General features: G+C 43.1%; 1 protein-coding gene across 1 annotated transcript; it reads left to right on the top strand.

Annotated features, from left to right (window-relative positions):
- Nucleotides 1–61: 61 nt before the first annotated feature.
- myo1eb (myosin IEb) lies at nucleotides 62–15,146 on the top strand. Its single transcript, XM_010884647.4, has 27 exons — nucleotides 62–356; nucleotides 2,140–2,277; nucleotides 2,563–2,652; nucleotides 3,751–3,845; nucleotides 3,962–4,049; nucleotides 4,164–4,253; nucleotides 5,783–5,914; nucleotides 5,985–6,119; nucleotides 7,277–7,409; nucleotides 7,497–7,693; nucleotides 8,134–8,214; nucleotides 8,383–8,469; nucleotides 8,574–8,660; nucleotides 8,829–8,996; nucleotides 9,200–9,285; nucleotides 9,371–9,452; nucleotides 9,656–9,861; nucleotides 9,998–10,142; nucleotides 10,253–10,367; nucleotides 10,450–10,619; nucleotides 11,020–11,165; nucleotides 11,282–11,428; nucleotides 11,569–11,726; nucleotides 11,830–11,898; nucleotides 11,978–12,218; nucleotides 13,655–13,830; nucleotides 14,705–15,146. Exons 1-27 carry the CDS (start codon nucleotides 354–356, stop codon nucleotides 14,779–14,781), a joined length of 3,342 nt encoding a protein of 1,113 aa, XP_010882949.1. The 5' UTR covers nucleotides 62–353; the 3' UTR covers nucleotides 14,782–15,146.
- Nucleotides 15,147–16,189: the final 1,043 nt, after the last annotated feature.

Here is a 16,189-nt window from a genome sequence, read left to right as displayed (position 1 = left end):
CCACTAGGTTGCGCTACTGCTTAACCTATCGTGTTAACACACCCACAATGCCAGAAGAATACTCCCTTACCTGTCCACACTTGCCGCTAGTATTTGTGTCTTTCAATTGCCTAACAATCTGACCACACCTCCTTAAAAGTTAGGCAAAGCTATTCTATCAGTTTTATGCACCAGGTGATTTATTTTTAAATGTTTATATAAAGACTATAACACCGAAAATGAAATGAACCTTAGATATGTAAGTAGGATATTAAGTTTGAGCTTCACCTGAGCTCCGGACACTCCTTACTTAGCTCAAGCTTTCCGTGGAAAGTGGATTTCTCAACATTTACAGGAAGTAATACAAAGTCAAAATGGTAAGTAGCGTTTATTGGCATTTCTTTCGTTTTCTCCATCAGAAAAGCAAGTGTTTTTCCAACATAAATCCTAATTGTGAGCTATTCGGAATCGTGTGCTTATCTACCGACTGAAAGAATATGCAGCCCAAGAAAAAGTCGACAAGTCGGAATTTGTCTTACCCTGGTGGAGAGCAATGCGAGATTGTGCACTTTTAAATCAACTTGAAAAGACTTAACAAAATGTAATCAATAAGTTGCTTTTAATTGTAAATAGTTAAACATTTTCTGATCGGTAGGAGTCAAATCACTGCTCAACTTTCCTTGCATAGACTTCTTTGGTGTGAACCGGTATCCGTGTCTACCTTTCATTCAGTCGGTTGGCTATCGATATGTTCAAGTACTCATTCACATCTTTACATGGCTAGACCAGATGGACAGATATTCATCTCAGTTCTTGCATCGGGCTTGGTCCTTGTTATCCTATATTCTGGTTATGGCTGTGGATATACTGCTACTAATTTCAATTTCGCCTAAAATTGTACTATAGCCAACTACATTGTTTTGTTGTTCCCTGTCAAAATGTTAACCTGACTCAAATGAATCAACCGGTAACAACGTGTCTGGGCAGGGTTATCCTCCATCACTTAACAAGCCCTGAGAGGACATGGAATGCTGAGTATTTCAGGAGATGATTTCAGAGGGCCTTTCTGTGACGTTATGTATGCAAAAGTATAACTGGTCACGTTCAGGAGGATGTCACACTGTGACGTCCTCTGCTTATCTGTTCTTTATCTGCGCTGATAGTTATGGAGACCTGAGGACATTCACATTTCTATACTCCTTGCATTCTCGAAACGTAGGTCAGAGAGGAGGGACTTCTTGCTCTCTTATGCAATAGGTTTGTGAAGAAGACAAATTTACAGGACTAGCGAACCACTGGTGTTCATCCTATGACTTTGGTACTTCGTTCTTAAAAATGGCACAGAATTATTCTATGTGAAATAGACTGCTGCAATACTCTTAAAACAGTAAAAGTGAACTGTGACTAATAATTCACAAGGTACTTCCCTCATGGCATTAGTTAATCTTGCCCATATGACCCTTCATGGGCAAGCAAGTGTCAGGAAACAACACATCTTGCATACTTCCTCCTTCGTTAGACATTCTTTAGTTAATTTACTACCCATTATTATGTGAGGATATGTTTGATGATTACTTTACATCACTAATTTAACTAGGGTCATAGGTAGTAATCAATACAATGATAATAATCATAATGTATAGCTGCCATCTTCAAGGTTTTAACCTGGTAGGAACACAGTTATATTATGAGAGCCATGCATTGTAGTTATATTGCTAGTGGCTAATATGGCAATAATCAGTGTGTACATTATTGTAAACCATTGAGACATTTTGTCTTCAGATGCACCACACCAAGTCATCCTCTTTTGAAATGGAGGTCACTGATTGTGTAATATGTGTTGCACCTTTTGTGGTGGACAAATGTTTATGGTTGGGTGTTGCAGTGAATTGTCTTAGGCTTTTTTTCTATCAAACTCTAATACCAAAATTAATGTTATTTTGTTTTCCCTGCTGCTATCACATTACTGATGTTTCTGCATCACATTCAGTCTGTGTTGTGACTTAATGAGAAAATGGAAGTGTTTATTAACAGATGAGTTGCAAAGGAAGTAAGGTGGCTTGGATGGTTACAAATGTGGCATACTAGGGCTTCACAAAGCTGAATATGTTAGAACTGCACAGGCAATAATATTTTTGTTTCTCTTTTTTTCTGTATTAGGGGAGCAAGGAGCGCTACCACTGGCAGACCCAGAATGTTAAGATCAGTGGGGTGGATGACATGGTCCTCCTCTCCAAGATCAACGAGGACGCCATCACTGACAACCTTAAGAAAAGATACATGGATGACTACATTTTTGTATCCTTCAACACACACACACACACACACACACAAACCTGTGATCATTAGGCTTACGTTAGCCTGTTGTTACGAGATTAGCCATAATGACATGCTTTAAAACGGTGTACAACACAGAACAACACGGCAGGATTTTTGTTTCTCAACAGTCACATTTATAGGGCACCGGCTGTAACAGTGTAGCCAACAGCGCTAATCTCAGATACGCCTGCCAGATCAGCACTGGATCGGCCCCTGGTGTATTATTAATGTGTTGTCCAGCTTTCCTTAACGTGTATTCCTCAGACCTACATTGGATCAGTACTGATCTCCGTCAACCCCTTCAAACAGCTTCCCTACTTCACAGACAAAGAGGTGGAGCTCTACCAGGGAGCAGTGAGTATTACTCTAAACACACGCTAATCCCGTCAGACCGTCCGTCCGCACCTAGCAGATTGAGGATTTCTTTTCACAGTTTTTTTCCCCCTGGATTGAGAGAATGTAGGAATCGCAGATTGTTCAGTAGCGCTTATCAAAAGGTCAGGCAAAGTTGGCCACTCCTACTATCACTCCGATTTCCTTTTCGTTCCCAGTTAGTCGGTCATTGTTTACCTCCCTTTGGTAGCTGCGTGTTAATGGATAACCACCATGTCTTTCTGTTGTAATGGGCCCTGGTCTAATAAACCAGTAGACACTTGATTTATTAGAACTGCTGCTGAAACCCTAATACATGAATTAATTTATGCCTGTCTTGACTATTGCAATTCTCTCCTTTCTGGCATTAACTCTTCATCTCTCCATAAACTACTTCAAAACTCGGCTGCAAGACTTCTCACACACTCCAAATCCTGGTGGCACATCACCCCCATCATACCAGAACTCAGCTGGCCCGCAATCTCTAAACACATTGACTTCAAAATTCTTCTTCTCACGTATAAAGCCCTCCACCAGCTTGCGCCACCCTATCTCTCGGACCTTATTCCCCAGTACCATTCCTCCAGGTCACTCCGCTCTGCCACTGCTGGCCTGCTTGTCATCCCTCGGTCCAAGCTGCGGAGCTTTGGAGACAGGGCTTTTTCACGGGCTGCTCCAAGACTTTGGAATGTACTTCCACAATTAATTTGTGACTCAAAATCTGTTGCCATCTTCATCCACCACCTCAAGTCTCATCTGTTCACGCAAGCCTATCCCTAGCCCCAGCCCTATGTTGTTTGACCCCGCCCCCTTTTTTGTTTTGTTTTGTTAGCTACCATTTCTCTATCTGTAGTTGTTTATGTATGTATTGTAAAGCGTCTTTGGGTCTTTGAAAAGCACTATAAAAATGTAATGTAATTTATTATTATTATTATTATTATTATTAGAAATGTGTCACAATTATTATGCTCCTATAAAAACGTGAAACTTTTTCCTGCTATGACATGCATCTTAGGTGCCAGATGCTTGATAGGATGTTATAGAAATCAAGTGGAATAATGCTTGCTCCTTCTGTGCCAGGCTCAGTATGAGAATCCCCCTCATATCTATGCCCTGGCTGACAACATGTACCGCAACATGATGATCGACTGTGAGAACCAGTGTGTCATCATCAGGTCTGTCCAATCATCCTTCTCGCAGGCATTCTGTCAGTGTCGGGTCGGGGGGGGGATTTTGTGGCGACAATGTGTTTGAGTGTTGGCCTGTTTCACACGGTTTCTGTTGTCTGCAGTGGGGAGAGTGGAGCAGGGAAGACTGTGGCAGCCAAGTACATAATGAGTTACATCTCCAAAGTGTCCGGAGGTGGTGCCAAAGTCCAGGTATGAGGCAATCATTTTTCTGTCTCTCCCCCGTGTCTCTTCGTTATATAAGTTCTTATTTTTCCCGACACGTTTTGGCATCAGTGTGTTGTTCTTCATTTTCTTTCTTCTCAGCACGTTAAAGAAATCATCCTCCAGTCCAATCCACTGTTAGAAGCATTTGGGAATGCCAAGACTGTGCGCAACAACAACTCCAGTCGCTTTGTGAGTCGAACAAGCAGTTCACCGCTTACATGTGCAGTGCTGTGATAAGTATTCTTCCCTTTCAGATTTTCTCTAATAGGTCGTGCAGTTGGGTATTTTTGTCATTTCGTGTTTTCAGATCTTCATCCGTGTCAGCATAATATTGGAGGAAACCGGAGTGAATAAATCGCTTGTTTCCAAATGAATTCATTTAACCAAGTTTTATGCAGCACCTGTACAACACCCCTCTGCGATAATGTTATTGTTGGTCCAGTAAGTGGACTGCAGTCCAACCCTTCCCTTAGTTGTTGAGTCGTCACTCACGATGCTATGGTTACATTTTGGCCTATTCTTCCATGCAGAGCTGCTTTACCTTAGCAACGTTTGTGGGTTATTGAGCATGAATTGCTCGTTATAGGTCCTGCCACAACAAATCAATTAGAGTTAGGCTTTGACATTGACTAGGCTATTGCCAAAATGTTTCTTTTTATTTATTTTTTTTGCTTTAAAGTGCTCTGAAGTCGACCTGTTTTTGTTTTGGTTTATTTTCTTGCTGCATGGCCATTTGTGTTTCTGCTGCTTGATTATATTCAGACTTTCTTTAATGATTGCAAGTTTCCTAGGGCCTGAGGCATCAAAGTATTCACAAAACATCACCCTACCCCCATCATGCTTGACCGTTGATAATGGGTAAATACTGTGGAATGCGGTGTTTGGTTATTCCCAGAGATAACTGCACCTATATTGTCTAAAAAAGTCCTTGACTCATCTATACCTCATTTTATAACATTCTTTCAGGAATCTTGATGTGCTCTGACTTGTGCTTCCAGGTGCGTTTTGACAAACCGTGGTTTACATTTTTAACAACACGGGTCCCGTTATATCTGATCCCTGTGTTGCTGTGTCAGGACCAGGACAACACTAATATTCTGTCAGAGAAAATGTGTGTGGATGAGTGTGTGAAAAAAATAACCCTTCAATGACAATTTGAGAGTCTGATCAAAAACTACACAAAGCTTTTTGTTACGGTCGTTACAGCCAAAGGTAGCGCAAACCGTCACTGAGTGTGAGGTGGCAATTCATTTTCATACTGGGGAATTCAGGGTAGCATGTCAATTAAATAATTCACTCAGGTTCCCTTTAGCTGATATTAGGTTTGTTTTGAAAATCTGATTACAGTGTCAGAAATACTCCCCAGTAAAAAACGAATTAAGAAGGAGGCAATTCCTTTTGAGGCACAGTAGTTCACATGCCGTCACTACCTAATGTGGGATCGCTGTCTCAGGTTCCAGGTCTTACACCAGGATAAACACATGCCTGGACCTTGACAGGAACTGACCCTGTAGTCCTCATGCCACTAATGCTAGTTAGCAGTTTTACAAAAGCTAGATAACTCTTTCCTTCCACTCTTTTCCTTTAATTAAAAAAAATGTACATAGTGACCAATAAAATGGCATGCACAGGGTTATCCAACTCTGAGGATGTAGATAAATGGCATACTTCCCCAAATCCTAACTTTCCCATTAAAAACGTGTTCTTTGGCCCTACAGGGTAAGTACTTTGAAATCCAGTTCAGCCGTGGAGGAGAGCCTGATGGAGGGAAGATCTCCAACTTTTTGTTAGAGAAGTCGAGAGTTGTATCACAGAACCAGGGAGAGAGGAACTTCCACATTTACTACCAGGTGAGACTGAATAACTATGAACTCCATCACTTATTTAACCCTCTAACAACCAATGCCCTTTGACCCTTAGCTCCTTGAAGGCTCCACAAAAGAGCAGAGGGAGAATCTTGGTGTCACCACACCCGACTATTACCTCTACCTGAACCAGTCTGGCACCTACACTGTGGAAGACGTCAACGATAAGAAAGAATTCTCTGACACCATGGTAAAATATCTTGCTTGTTCTCTCTCTCTCACTCTCACTCACTCATACCACACATATATATACACACACACACTTTTTCTCACACTCTATTTCTCTATTCACACAGTCAAACATTTGGAAACCCCTACTAATTCAAGGTTATTTCTTTTGTTTTCCTATTTTCCGCATTGTAGAATAATAGTGAGTACATCAAAACTATGAAAAAACACATACACAATATGTAGCAACCAAAAAAAGTGTTCAACAGATCAAAATACATTTCGTATTGTAGATTCTTCTAAATAGCCACCCTTTGCCTTGATGACAGCTTTGCACACTCTTGGCATTCCAGGTGACTACCTCATGCAGCTGGTTGAGAATGCAAAGAGTGTGCAAAGCTGTCATCAAGGCAAAGGGTGGCTATTTAGAAGAATCTACAATATGAAATGTATTTTGATCTGTTTAACACTTCTGTGGTTACTACATGATTCCATACGTGTTATGTCATAGTTTTGATGTATTCACTACTTTCTACAATGGTAAAAATAAAGAAATTCCCTTGAATAAGTAGGCTTGTCCAAACCTTTAATTGGTACTGTATATAGGCAGGCATGCACAGACAAATTACAAAAAGAAAAACCAACATAGCAGCAAGTGTTTCAGAACAGTGTTGGGCTGCCATAAGCCAACAGAACAGCTTCAGTGCACCTTGACATGGATCCAAGTCTCTGGAACACTACTAAAGGGGGGGGGACCATTCTTCCAACAGATATTCCATCATTTGATGTATTGATGCTGGTGATGGAGATCGCTATGTAATACGTCGGCCCCTAACCTCTCATAGGTTTTCAGTTGGGTTGAGATCTGGTGACTCTGAAGGGCTTATCCCATAATATAACAGTCCATGACCCAATAATGAAGCCTCTTTCAAAGTCACTCAGATCCTTTCCTCCAACCATCTTGATCCTTGGCCTGCTCAGCTTTTTTATACATGCCCCAGAGCACGATATGCAGTACATCTGTATGGAAGCATCTGCATTCGTTATGTTCCTCCACTCAATTATTCAGGATGTCTCCTTTTAATAAGTCACCCATCTGCATGTATCCATATCTGTCTATCTAGCCATGCATAGTGGGGCACTTGGTCTTCATCCTGTGTGTGTGTGTGTGTGTTTCAGGAAGCCATGTCAGTGGTGGGCCTGACTCTAGATGAGCAGAACATGGTGCTGCAGATCGTAGCAGGCATCCTGCACCTGGGAAACATTGCCTTCAGAGAGGAGGGCAACTACGCCGTGGTGGAGAGTGAGGACTGTGAGTTACCAGCACACCCCCAAATCGACCCCGGTCCTGTACCCTGCCTCTCTCCCACCTCACGTTCCCTTCTCCATGCCTCCGCAGTCCTGGCATTCCCGGCCTACCTATTAGGAATCGCTCAGGAGGGCCTGAAGAGCAAACTGACCAGCCGGATCATGGACAGTAAATGGGGTGGCAAGAACGAGAGCATTGCTGTCACCCTGAACACCGAGCAGGCCGCCTTCACACGGGACGCCCTTTCCAAAGCCCTGTACTCCCGTCTGTTTGACTATCTTGTGGACGTATGTTTCTATTAGACGACCTTGTCGTTTCCTTTCTGCTTCTTATTCCTTCAGCTTATATTGTGACCAGTTAACTACTAGAGATAACTGACAGCAAAGCATGGCCAAACATGCTCCCACTTTAGTCATGCTCTGTTATCGCAATGTGTATTGGGCTTGCTGTTTGGATATTTGTTCAGTTGTTTGTCTTTTTACTACCGGCGTGGGAGCTACACATGATGGAGCATGTTTAGAGACAGGAATAGGGAGGAGGGAGTGAATTCACATTTTACGTCCAACTGCCTCACAGGGACTCTACTGCACTAATGCTGCATTTGTGTCAGTTCATTTTATTGTCGTACAGTGTCATGAATGCTATATATTAAACATGCAGATAGGTTTTTCTTTCTTTCTTCCCTTCCAATTTGTTTTGTCTTTGATTCTGCCTTTCTGCCCTCCAGTCTATCAATAAAGCCATACAGAAAGATCGTGAGGAATTCAACATTGGGGTGTTGGACATCTATGGCTTTGAAATCTTTCAGGTGGGTATTTCTGAGCTGCCTTATGTAGGAGGGGTCCCATTCTTATGGGCTAGACCCAGTTACTCTTCAAATTCACAAATGACCACATCCAGGTACCTGCTGTTTAATTGTTACTGCTTTCATACCAAACAATCATGACTTTTCATCCTCTGTATTCAATTCAAACAGAAAAATGGCTTTGAGCAGTTTTGCATCAACTTTGTGAATGAGAAACTGCAGCAAATTTTCATTGAGCTGACATTAAAAGCTGAACAGGTAATTGTGGTCACTCGTTATTAGTTTTTTCAGTCTTTCATCTTGTGATATGTCTACATGATTCTAGCCTTGGTGTTCCCAGACACTGACGTTGTTTCTTTTAGGAGGAGTATATACAGGAAGGGATTAAATGGACACCAATTGATTATTTCAACAACAAAATTGTCTGTGACCTCATTGAGTCTAAACTGGTGAGTTTGCCCAATTTACCCATTGCTGAGGTGCTAAAGTTGGGCTGCCGTTTGATATGTAATTCAGGTACAATATCCCTTTAGTTTAACACACAGCCCTTAGACCTTGTGTGTTTAAACTTGCAGTAGCATCACTTTAATGTACCCTGTTATATGCTTATTACCCAGAATCCTCCAGGCATCATGAGTATCCTAGACGATGTGTGTGCCACCATGCATGCCAAGGGGGAGGGGGCCGACCAGACCCTTATCCAGAAGCTACAAGCTGGAATCGGCTCTCACGAACACTTCAACAACTGGAATAAAGGCTTCATAGTGCACCACTACGCTGGCAAGGCAAGGACACCATGCATTACTGACTCCACAGGCCTTTAAATCCAACAATGACCAACATTTACGCAACCCCAAAAAAGTTTGGTTTGGTCATCTGCTATAATTTGATTGCTGCCTGGTGGGGCTTTGAAGAACATGAAAATACATACACTAAAGGCATCGGGCAAATTGATCTGGAGACTAGTAACCTGTCATCTCTCTCCTAGGTGTCCTATGATGTCAGTGGCTTCTGTGAGAGGAACAGAGATGTGCTCTTTACCGACATCATCGAGCTGATGCAGAGCAGTGAATTGTTAGTGTACCGGATGCGTTATAACGGGCAGACTATGATCATTCAATAGATTGATGCTGACTAGTATCTCTCTCTTTTTGGGCAGTGCCTTTATAAAAAACCTTTTCCCAGAAAACCTGGAGGCAGAGAAAAAGGGTCGTCCCACCACCGCCAGTAGCAAGATCAAGGTAAAGACCTGAAATGGCTGGTTGTTTTCTACGATGGGAGTCAGATTTCAGACGAGTGACTCTTCCCACCTCATTCCATATATCCTCTGGTCACCTCGTGTGTTTTTGTAGATTGTTCTTTTTCTGTCCCAACATTCGGTCCATTGCTGTTAATGCCGGGTCTTTGCTACAGAGCTGTGTTACTGAGCGTCTGTGTCCTTCAGAAACAAGCCAACAACCTGGTCCAGACCCTTATGAAGTGCACACCCCACTACATCCGCTGTATCAAGCCCAACGAGACCAAGAAGCCTCGGGACTGGGAAGACTCTCGGGCCAAACATCAAGTGGAGTACCTGGGCCTGCGCGAGAACATCCGTGTGCGACGCGCTGGTTACGCCTTCCGCCGAGCCTTCTCCAAGTTCCTGCAGAGGTGAGCCTCTGTTGCTGATTGACTAAGGGGAGATGGCGTGGGGTCAAGTGACTTATTTCCATTTTAGCTTCACGTGTTTCATATGTCAGGACAAATGTATTTCTTTTGTGTCAACGTGTGGTGTGGTATGGTGCAGGTATGCCATCTTGACCAGAGAGACGTGGCCCAAATGGACAGGGGAGGAGAGGAAGGGGATTCTCCACCTTCTCCGCTCCGTCAACATGGACCAAGACCAGTACCAGTTGGGCAAAACCAAGATCTTCATCAAGGCCCCAGAATCGGTACACATTTCAATGCTTATGTGGAGTATCGTTGACTGACCCTGAATTGGTTTGGTTAGTCTCTGCTATGAAGGTAATCACCCATCAACCCATGTTGAATGTCCCTGTAGTTGTTCTTGTTGGAGGAGATGAGGGAGAGGAAGTATAATGGCTATGCTCGGGTCATCCAGAAGGCCTGGCGCAAACACGTTGCTGTCCGCAAGTACGTCAAGATGAGGGAGGAAGGTGAGTTTATCGGGCACTTCTCTGTGGGAGGCTCTGGTCTACACAAGCTCTGTGCTGCGTCCGACTGTTGTGCGTCCTGTAGCCTCAGACATCCTGCTGAATAAGAAGGAGCGGAGGAGGAACAGCCTGAACCGGAACTTTGTGGGCGACTACATCGGCACTGACAACCACCCCGAGGTCCGGCAGTTTGTGGGCCGCCGGGAGAGGATCGACTTTGCAGATGTGGTTGTGAAATATGACCGCAGGTTTAGGGTAAGAGTCCAGTATGACCTCAGTACCAAAATAATGTACAGTAGACGCTGTCACCAGTGTTATTCCATTATACTGTAGAAGACCCTGCATTTCTACTCCTGCCATGGTCTGATAGATACTGCTTCTAGCATCCCTGGCCAATCCATGTCTGCAGAAAGAAATGAAATGGTAGTTTTTACAGAGTTGGGCAGTCCTACTCCCTTTCTGCTTAACTGAAGAATTAGTAGTCCTGGGAAGACAGCAAGATAGAGGAGGGCGGGTAAAAGGACAGTGGGGCAGATTCAAACCCATGTTGGCTGGCATATGTGATGTTACCACTGGAATACTGCTTGTTGAACCCCATAGAACTGTTGGCTTCTTGTCAGTGTGCACGTGTGGTATTCCTCTCTCCATCTTCCAGACTGTAAAGCGTGACCTCATCCTGACCCCTAAGTTCCTTTATATGATTGGCCGGGAGAAAGTGAAGCAGGGACCAGAAAAGGGGCAGATCCGAGAGGTTTTGAAGCGACAGATTGAAGTGGAAAAGGTTCAGTCTGTTTCGCTAAGGTACAATACAACGGGATATATATTTATTACTAGAGATGTTGCAGTAATGGGGAATTTAATACAAAAAATATGAAATGCTATTTCTCCTCAGTGGGTTGACATTTAGTTTTTTTCAGCACCCTGCAAGACGACTTCTTCATCATCCACGAGGAGCATTACGACAGTGTCCTTCAGTGCATCTTCAAGACCGAGTTTCTCAGTTTGCTGTACAAACGCTACGATGAGAAGACCAATAGGAAGCTACCGCTCAAGTTCAACAACCTGTCAGTCACAGTCCGAACTATTTGTAGGCTCAGCCTCACACTGGAAAACTGAAACGCACCATTGACAGGCTTTTAATGTTATATTACAACATTTTAACTGGGGGGGGGGAAAAACTTTCTTCACTCCTTTCCTGTTTCAGACTGGAGTTTAAGGTAAAAAAGGGAGGCTGGGGACCATTCTCAGCAGCTGGCTCCAGGCAGATCCAGTTCCAACTGGGCCAAGGAGATGAGGTGGTTCTGAAACCCAGCAGCAAGGTCCTCACAGTCTCCATTGGATCGGGCCTTCCAAAGAACTCCAGTGAGTCTAAGCACTTTGAATGGAGACTTCTATTAGCAGGAATAATCTTTGTGCAAATAGAAATTTCTGACAAATCACAGCTCATTTCCTCATGTGTTTCCAGGACCAACCCGCAAGGACAACAGGAAAAGTCGCTACATGGGCAACTTGACGACAGGTTCAGGTCAGCAAGGTGAGGCTACTGTCTGAGCCTCTCCAATAACATTTGACTTTTTACCTGATTTAACCCCGTTCATGTCAATGTGGGTCAGGGGCCCCCAGGGGCGGTGACCGAGGTGGAGGTCGGGGTGGGGGCGGTGGTCGAGGCGGTGGTCAGCGAGGTGGACCGCCCTCATCCAGGGCGTCCAGGAACTCCGTGCTCAGTCGGCAGTCCAGTATGGATCAGCCCACCTTGCCCAGGCAACAGGGGTCCCGGCAGACCATCAACCGTTCCAACAACCAGGGCCAGGCAGACACCACCTTCATGAACGTGCCTGACCAGGGAGTGGCTGGGTGAGTTCCCAGGGACAGGAAGCCTTGCTAGGTTGTGGTTTATCAGCGTTTCTGGAACTTTCACTAATATTAGTATTTAACTGGTAATCTATGATTATCTGTAATACGTTTAGTTAATTCAGACTTTAGTAACTGAAATTAAATATGAAGTGGATAAACCTTGTAGTTCAAGTGAACAAGTAGCCTAATGGGGGGCATATGTTGTTCTAGAACTTGGATATAACTGTCAGCATTGATGGTGCCTTTCCAGATGTGTAGGCTGCCCATGCTACACGCACTCATGCAACCCCATACCATCAGAGATACAGGCTTCTGAAATGAGCGCTGATAGCAACTTGGGTTGTCCTTGTCCTCTTTAGTCCGGATGACATGGCGTCCCAGTTTTCCAAAATGAACTTCAAATTTTGATTTGTCTGACCACAGAACACTTTTCCACTTTGCCACAGTCCATTTTAAATGATCCTTGGCCCAGAGAAAACGCCTGCGCTTCTGGATCCTGTTTAGATACAGCTTATTTTTTGACCTATAGAGTTTTAGCCGGCAACGGCGAATGGCACGGTGGATTGTGTTCACGACAATGTTTTCTGGAAGTATTCCTGAGCCCATGTTGTGATTTCCATTACAGTATCATTCTTGTATGTGATGCAGTGCCGTCTGAGGGCCCGAAGATCACGGGCATCCAGTATGGTTTTCCGTCCTTGACCCTTACGCACAGAGATTGTTCCAGATTCTCTGAATCTTTGGATGATGTTATGCACTGTAGATCATGATAACTTCAAACTCTTTGCAATTTTTCTCTGAGAAACTCCTTTCTGATATTGCTCCACTATTTTTCACCGCAGCATTGGGGGAATTGGTGATCCTCTGCCCATCTTGACTTCTGAGAGACACTGCCAATTGACATAATAAGCTGTTCCTTATCTGTACATTTAACTTTTCCGGCCTCTTATTGCTACCTGTCCCAACTTTTTTGGAATGTGTAGCTCTCATGAAATCCAAAATGAGCCAATATTTGGCATGACATTACAAGATGTCTCACTTTCAACATTTGATATGTTATCTGTATTCTATTGTGAATTAAATATAAGTTTGAGATTTGTAAATTATTCCATTCCTTTTTTACTCACAATTTGTACAGTGTCCCAACTTTTTTGGAATTGGGTTTGTACTTTATAACTGCCAAATTGACAGTGTAAAAAAGTGTACAATGAAATGGCTGAAACCTTAATATTAAACCACAAAGGTGTTCGTTGTTTATATATTTATATATATATATATATATATATATATATATAAAATATATATATATATATATATATATATATATTTTTACAGCTGTCTCAATGTATTTTATTTTAAAAATATCGTATTCAACTATTTCTAAGGTATATTTTACATATGGTTTATTTGCATTTATAATTTCTCCTGTCCTTTAGTCTTCATCGTAGACGGTCAAAGGAGGTCAAGCCTACCCCAGGCGCAGGTCGTGCCAAGCCAGTCCCCAAGCCCAAGCCTCGCTCCCCACAATGCCGAGCGCTGTATGCTTACGATGCCCAGGACACAGATGAGCTGAGCTTCAATGCTGATGATGTCATTGAAATCCTCACTGAAGGTACTTAGCACTTATAGTGCTTACTTTGGACAGTGTATACAGTGGACCCAACGTGTTTGGAGGGCGTATACAGTGGACCCAACATGTTTGGAAGGTGTATACGGTGGACCCAACGTGTTTGGAGGGTGTATACAGTGGACCCAACGTGTTTGGAGGGTGTATACAGTGGACCCAACGTGTTTGGAGGGTGTATACAGTGGACCCAACGTGTTTGGAGGGTGTATACAGTGGACCCAACATGTTTGGAGGGTGTATACAGTGGACCCATTGTGTTTGGAGGGTGTATACAGTGGACCCATTGTGTTTGGAGGGTGTATACAGTGGACCCAACATGTTTGGAAGGTGACACGCTGAGCTTTTTTGTTACTGAATGTCATAGCCCCCCATTTTAGGGTACATAAACAAGTCTGAGTATATTACATACAGTAGTTTGAAATCATATTAAACCCTACACTGAGTTACTGCTACTGGTTTGATATACAAGGGTCATTTGTACGAATTTTATTGTCCTTACATAAATTACTACTTACAAGAATGTTTGAAATATTTTTTGGAACAAAATTTGTTCTTGAGATATTCCCAATTAAATGTTCTCACCGGTCCGACTTTCAGTTTGCATTGACTTGTAGTTTCCTCACACTCGTTTTAGACACATGCTCATGTTTACTATACCGATTGGGTTCAGTAAGGGAAGGGGAGGAAGAGACTAGTTGTCATTGTTTAAATTCAGTCTGGCCCGATTCTACACTGCCCCTTTAAGGCATACCTTCATTACATTGTCAGTTTTAAATCTGTCTGTGGAGAGAAATGGGCTGTATACATTTTTTTAATGACTAGATTGACTGACTGTTTTTTCCAACTGTTCTCTCTCTAGATAATTCAGGTTGGTGGTATGGTCGTCTTCGTGGGAGGGAAGGCATGTTTCCTGGAAATTATGTGGAGAAGATATAAGTTGGAGCAATCAGGGATGTATCAAATGGGAGAACATTGAGGCTGTAGATCGAGGAGGCCATGGTGTCAGGGCAGCTGTTGAAGGACAGCAATACAAAGTGCATTATCACTGAGGGCAAAAAACATTATCACTGTGGGCAAAGAAAGCATTATCAAAGCATACTTTTCTCCATCTCTCTTTGAAATCAGGAGGATTGTTTTGGGCAAAAGAAAAACAAAGGAGGATTTCAAGTTCAAATAATGCTAATGTTTTATTAATGGATTTGATTTATTGTTTTAGCATTGGGGAAAGATTATTTTAAAGTTATAAAGAAATGTTTTATCTTTCATCTTTTTGTTGGCATTTACCAAGTGTTCAAATAAAGCTGCATATGTATATCATTTGTTTTATTTCATCTTTTTAATTCTGTTTATGTAGAACCAAAGCACTATATTATTATCAGTTCAGATATAAGATGTGTACCAGCGGACACTGTTTATATTGTCAAAATGTGGTTCTTTTCACCTTTGGCAGTCATACAAATTGTGTATGGCCACGAGAAGATGTTTTGAGCAAGGGGGTGCTGATGAAGTTTTGAAGGAAAATCAAATGCACAAGTAATGTGTGCCCGTCCCCTGAAATTACTGGCGTTTGCTGGACGTAATCTCAGGGGGGGCTGAAGCTGTGTCTGGACGTAATCTCAGGGGGGGCTGAAGCTGTGTCTGGACGTAATCTTGGGGGGCTGAAGCTGTGTCTGGATGTAATCTCGGGGGGCTGAAACTGTGTCTGGATGTAATCTCGGGGGGCTGAAGCTGTGTCTGGATATAATCTCCTCAGGGGGTGCTGAAGCTGTGTCTGGACGTAATTTCATCAGGGGCTGCTGAAGCTGTGTCGGGATATAATCTCGTCAAGGGATGCAGAAGCTGTGTCAGGACATAATCTCGTCAGGGGCTGCTGAAGCTGTGTCGGGATGTAATCTCATCGGGGGTGCTGAAGCTGTGTCTGGGTGCTGCAGCACCCTTATTTGCCATAGAATTGGACAATTGACTCAAAAGCTTGTGATACACGCTCCCTTTTGAATGCCCGTTCCATCTCCCTTACGACAATAACCACAAGACAACCTGACTATACCACCCATTAAGACATGTTGTGTTCCTGGTGGCTGTAAATCTTAAGCCACACAACTTCCTGCATTTAACATGACTGATATCATAGGGTGTCTCCGCAGCTTTGGTGCCTCAAATAGTTTAGGTCAGATTAAGTCCTCATTGTGTTCCTGTATATATGAGTTAAATGCTGTGGGGGGCGCTAGTGTATCACTGCTAATCAACCTGGACACCATGCTCAAGGCGTGAATTCCTAGACCTGCAGGTACTGAATGTTTGGATGAATGCCCATCATTGGAAAAACTCGTATTCACTAACCGTA

This window comes from Esox lucius, chromosome 20, assembly GCF_011004845.1.
Source record: "Esox lucius isolate fEsoLuc1 chromosome 20, fEsoLuc1.pri, whole genome shotgun sequence".
NCBI classification, from domain to species: Eukaryota; Metazoa; Chordata; class Actinopteri; order Esociformes; family Esocidae; genus Esox; species Esox lucius.
The sequence above is the reverse complement of the archived record's forward strand: the minus strand, read 5'-3'. Positions and strand labels throughout refer to the sequence as shown.

What these genes read in the sequence shown, in the direction of transcription:
- myo1eb (XM_010884647.4), top strand. An exon ending in TGCACCACTACGCTGGCAAG is followed by an intron (nt 8,997 to 9,199) that starts GCAAGGACACCA and finishes TCTCTCTCCTAG; the next exon opens with GTGTCCTATGATGTCAGTGG. An exon ending in CATTGAAATCCTCACTGAAG is followed by an intron (nt 13,831 to 14,704) that starts GTACTTAGCACT and finishes TTCTCTCTCTAG; the next exon opens with ATAATTCAGGTTGGTGGTAT.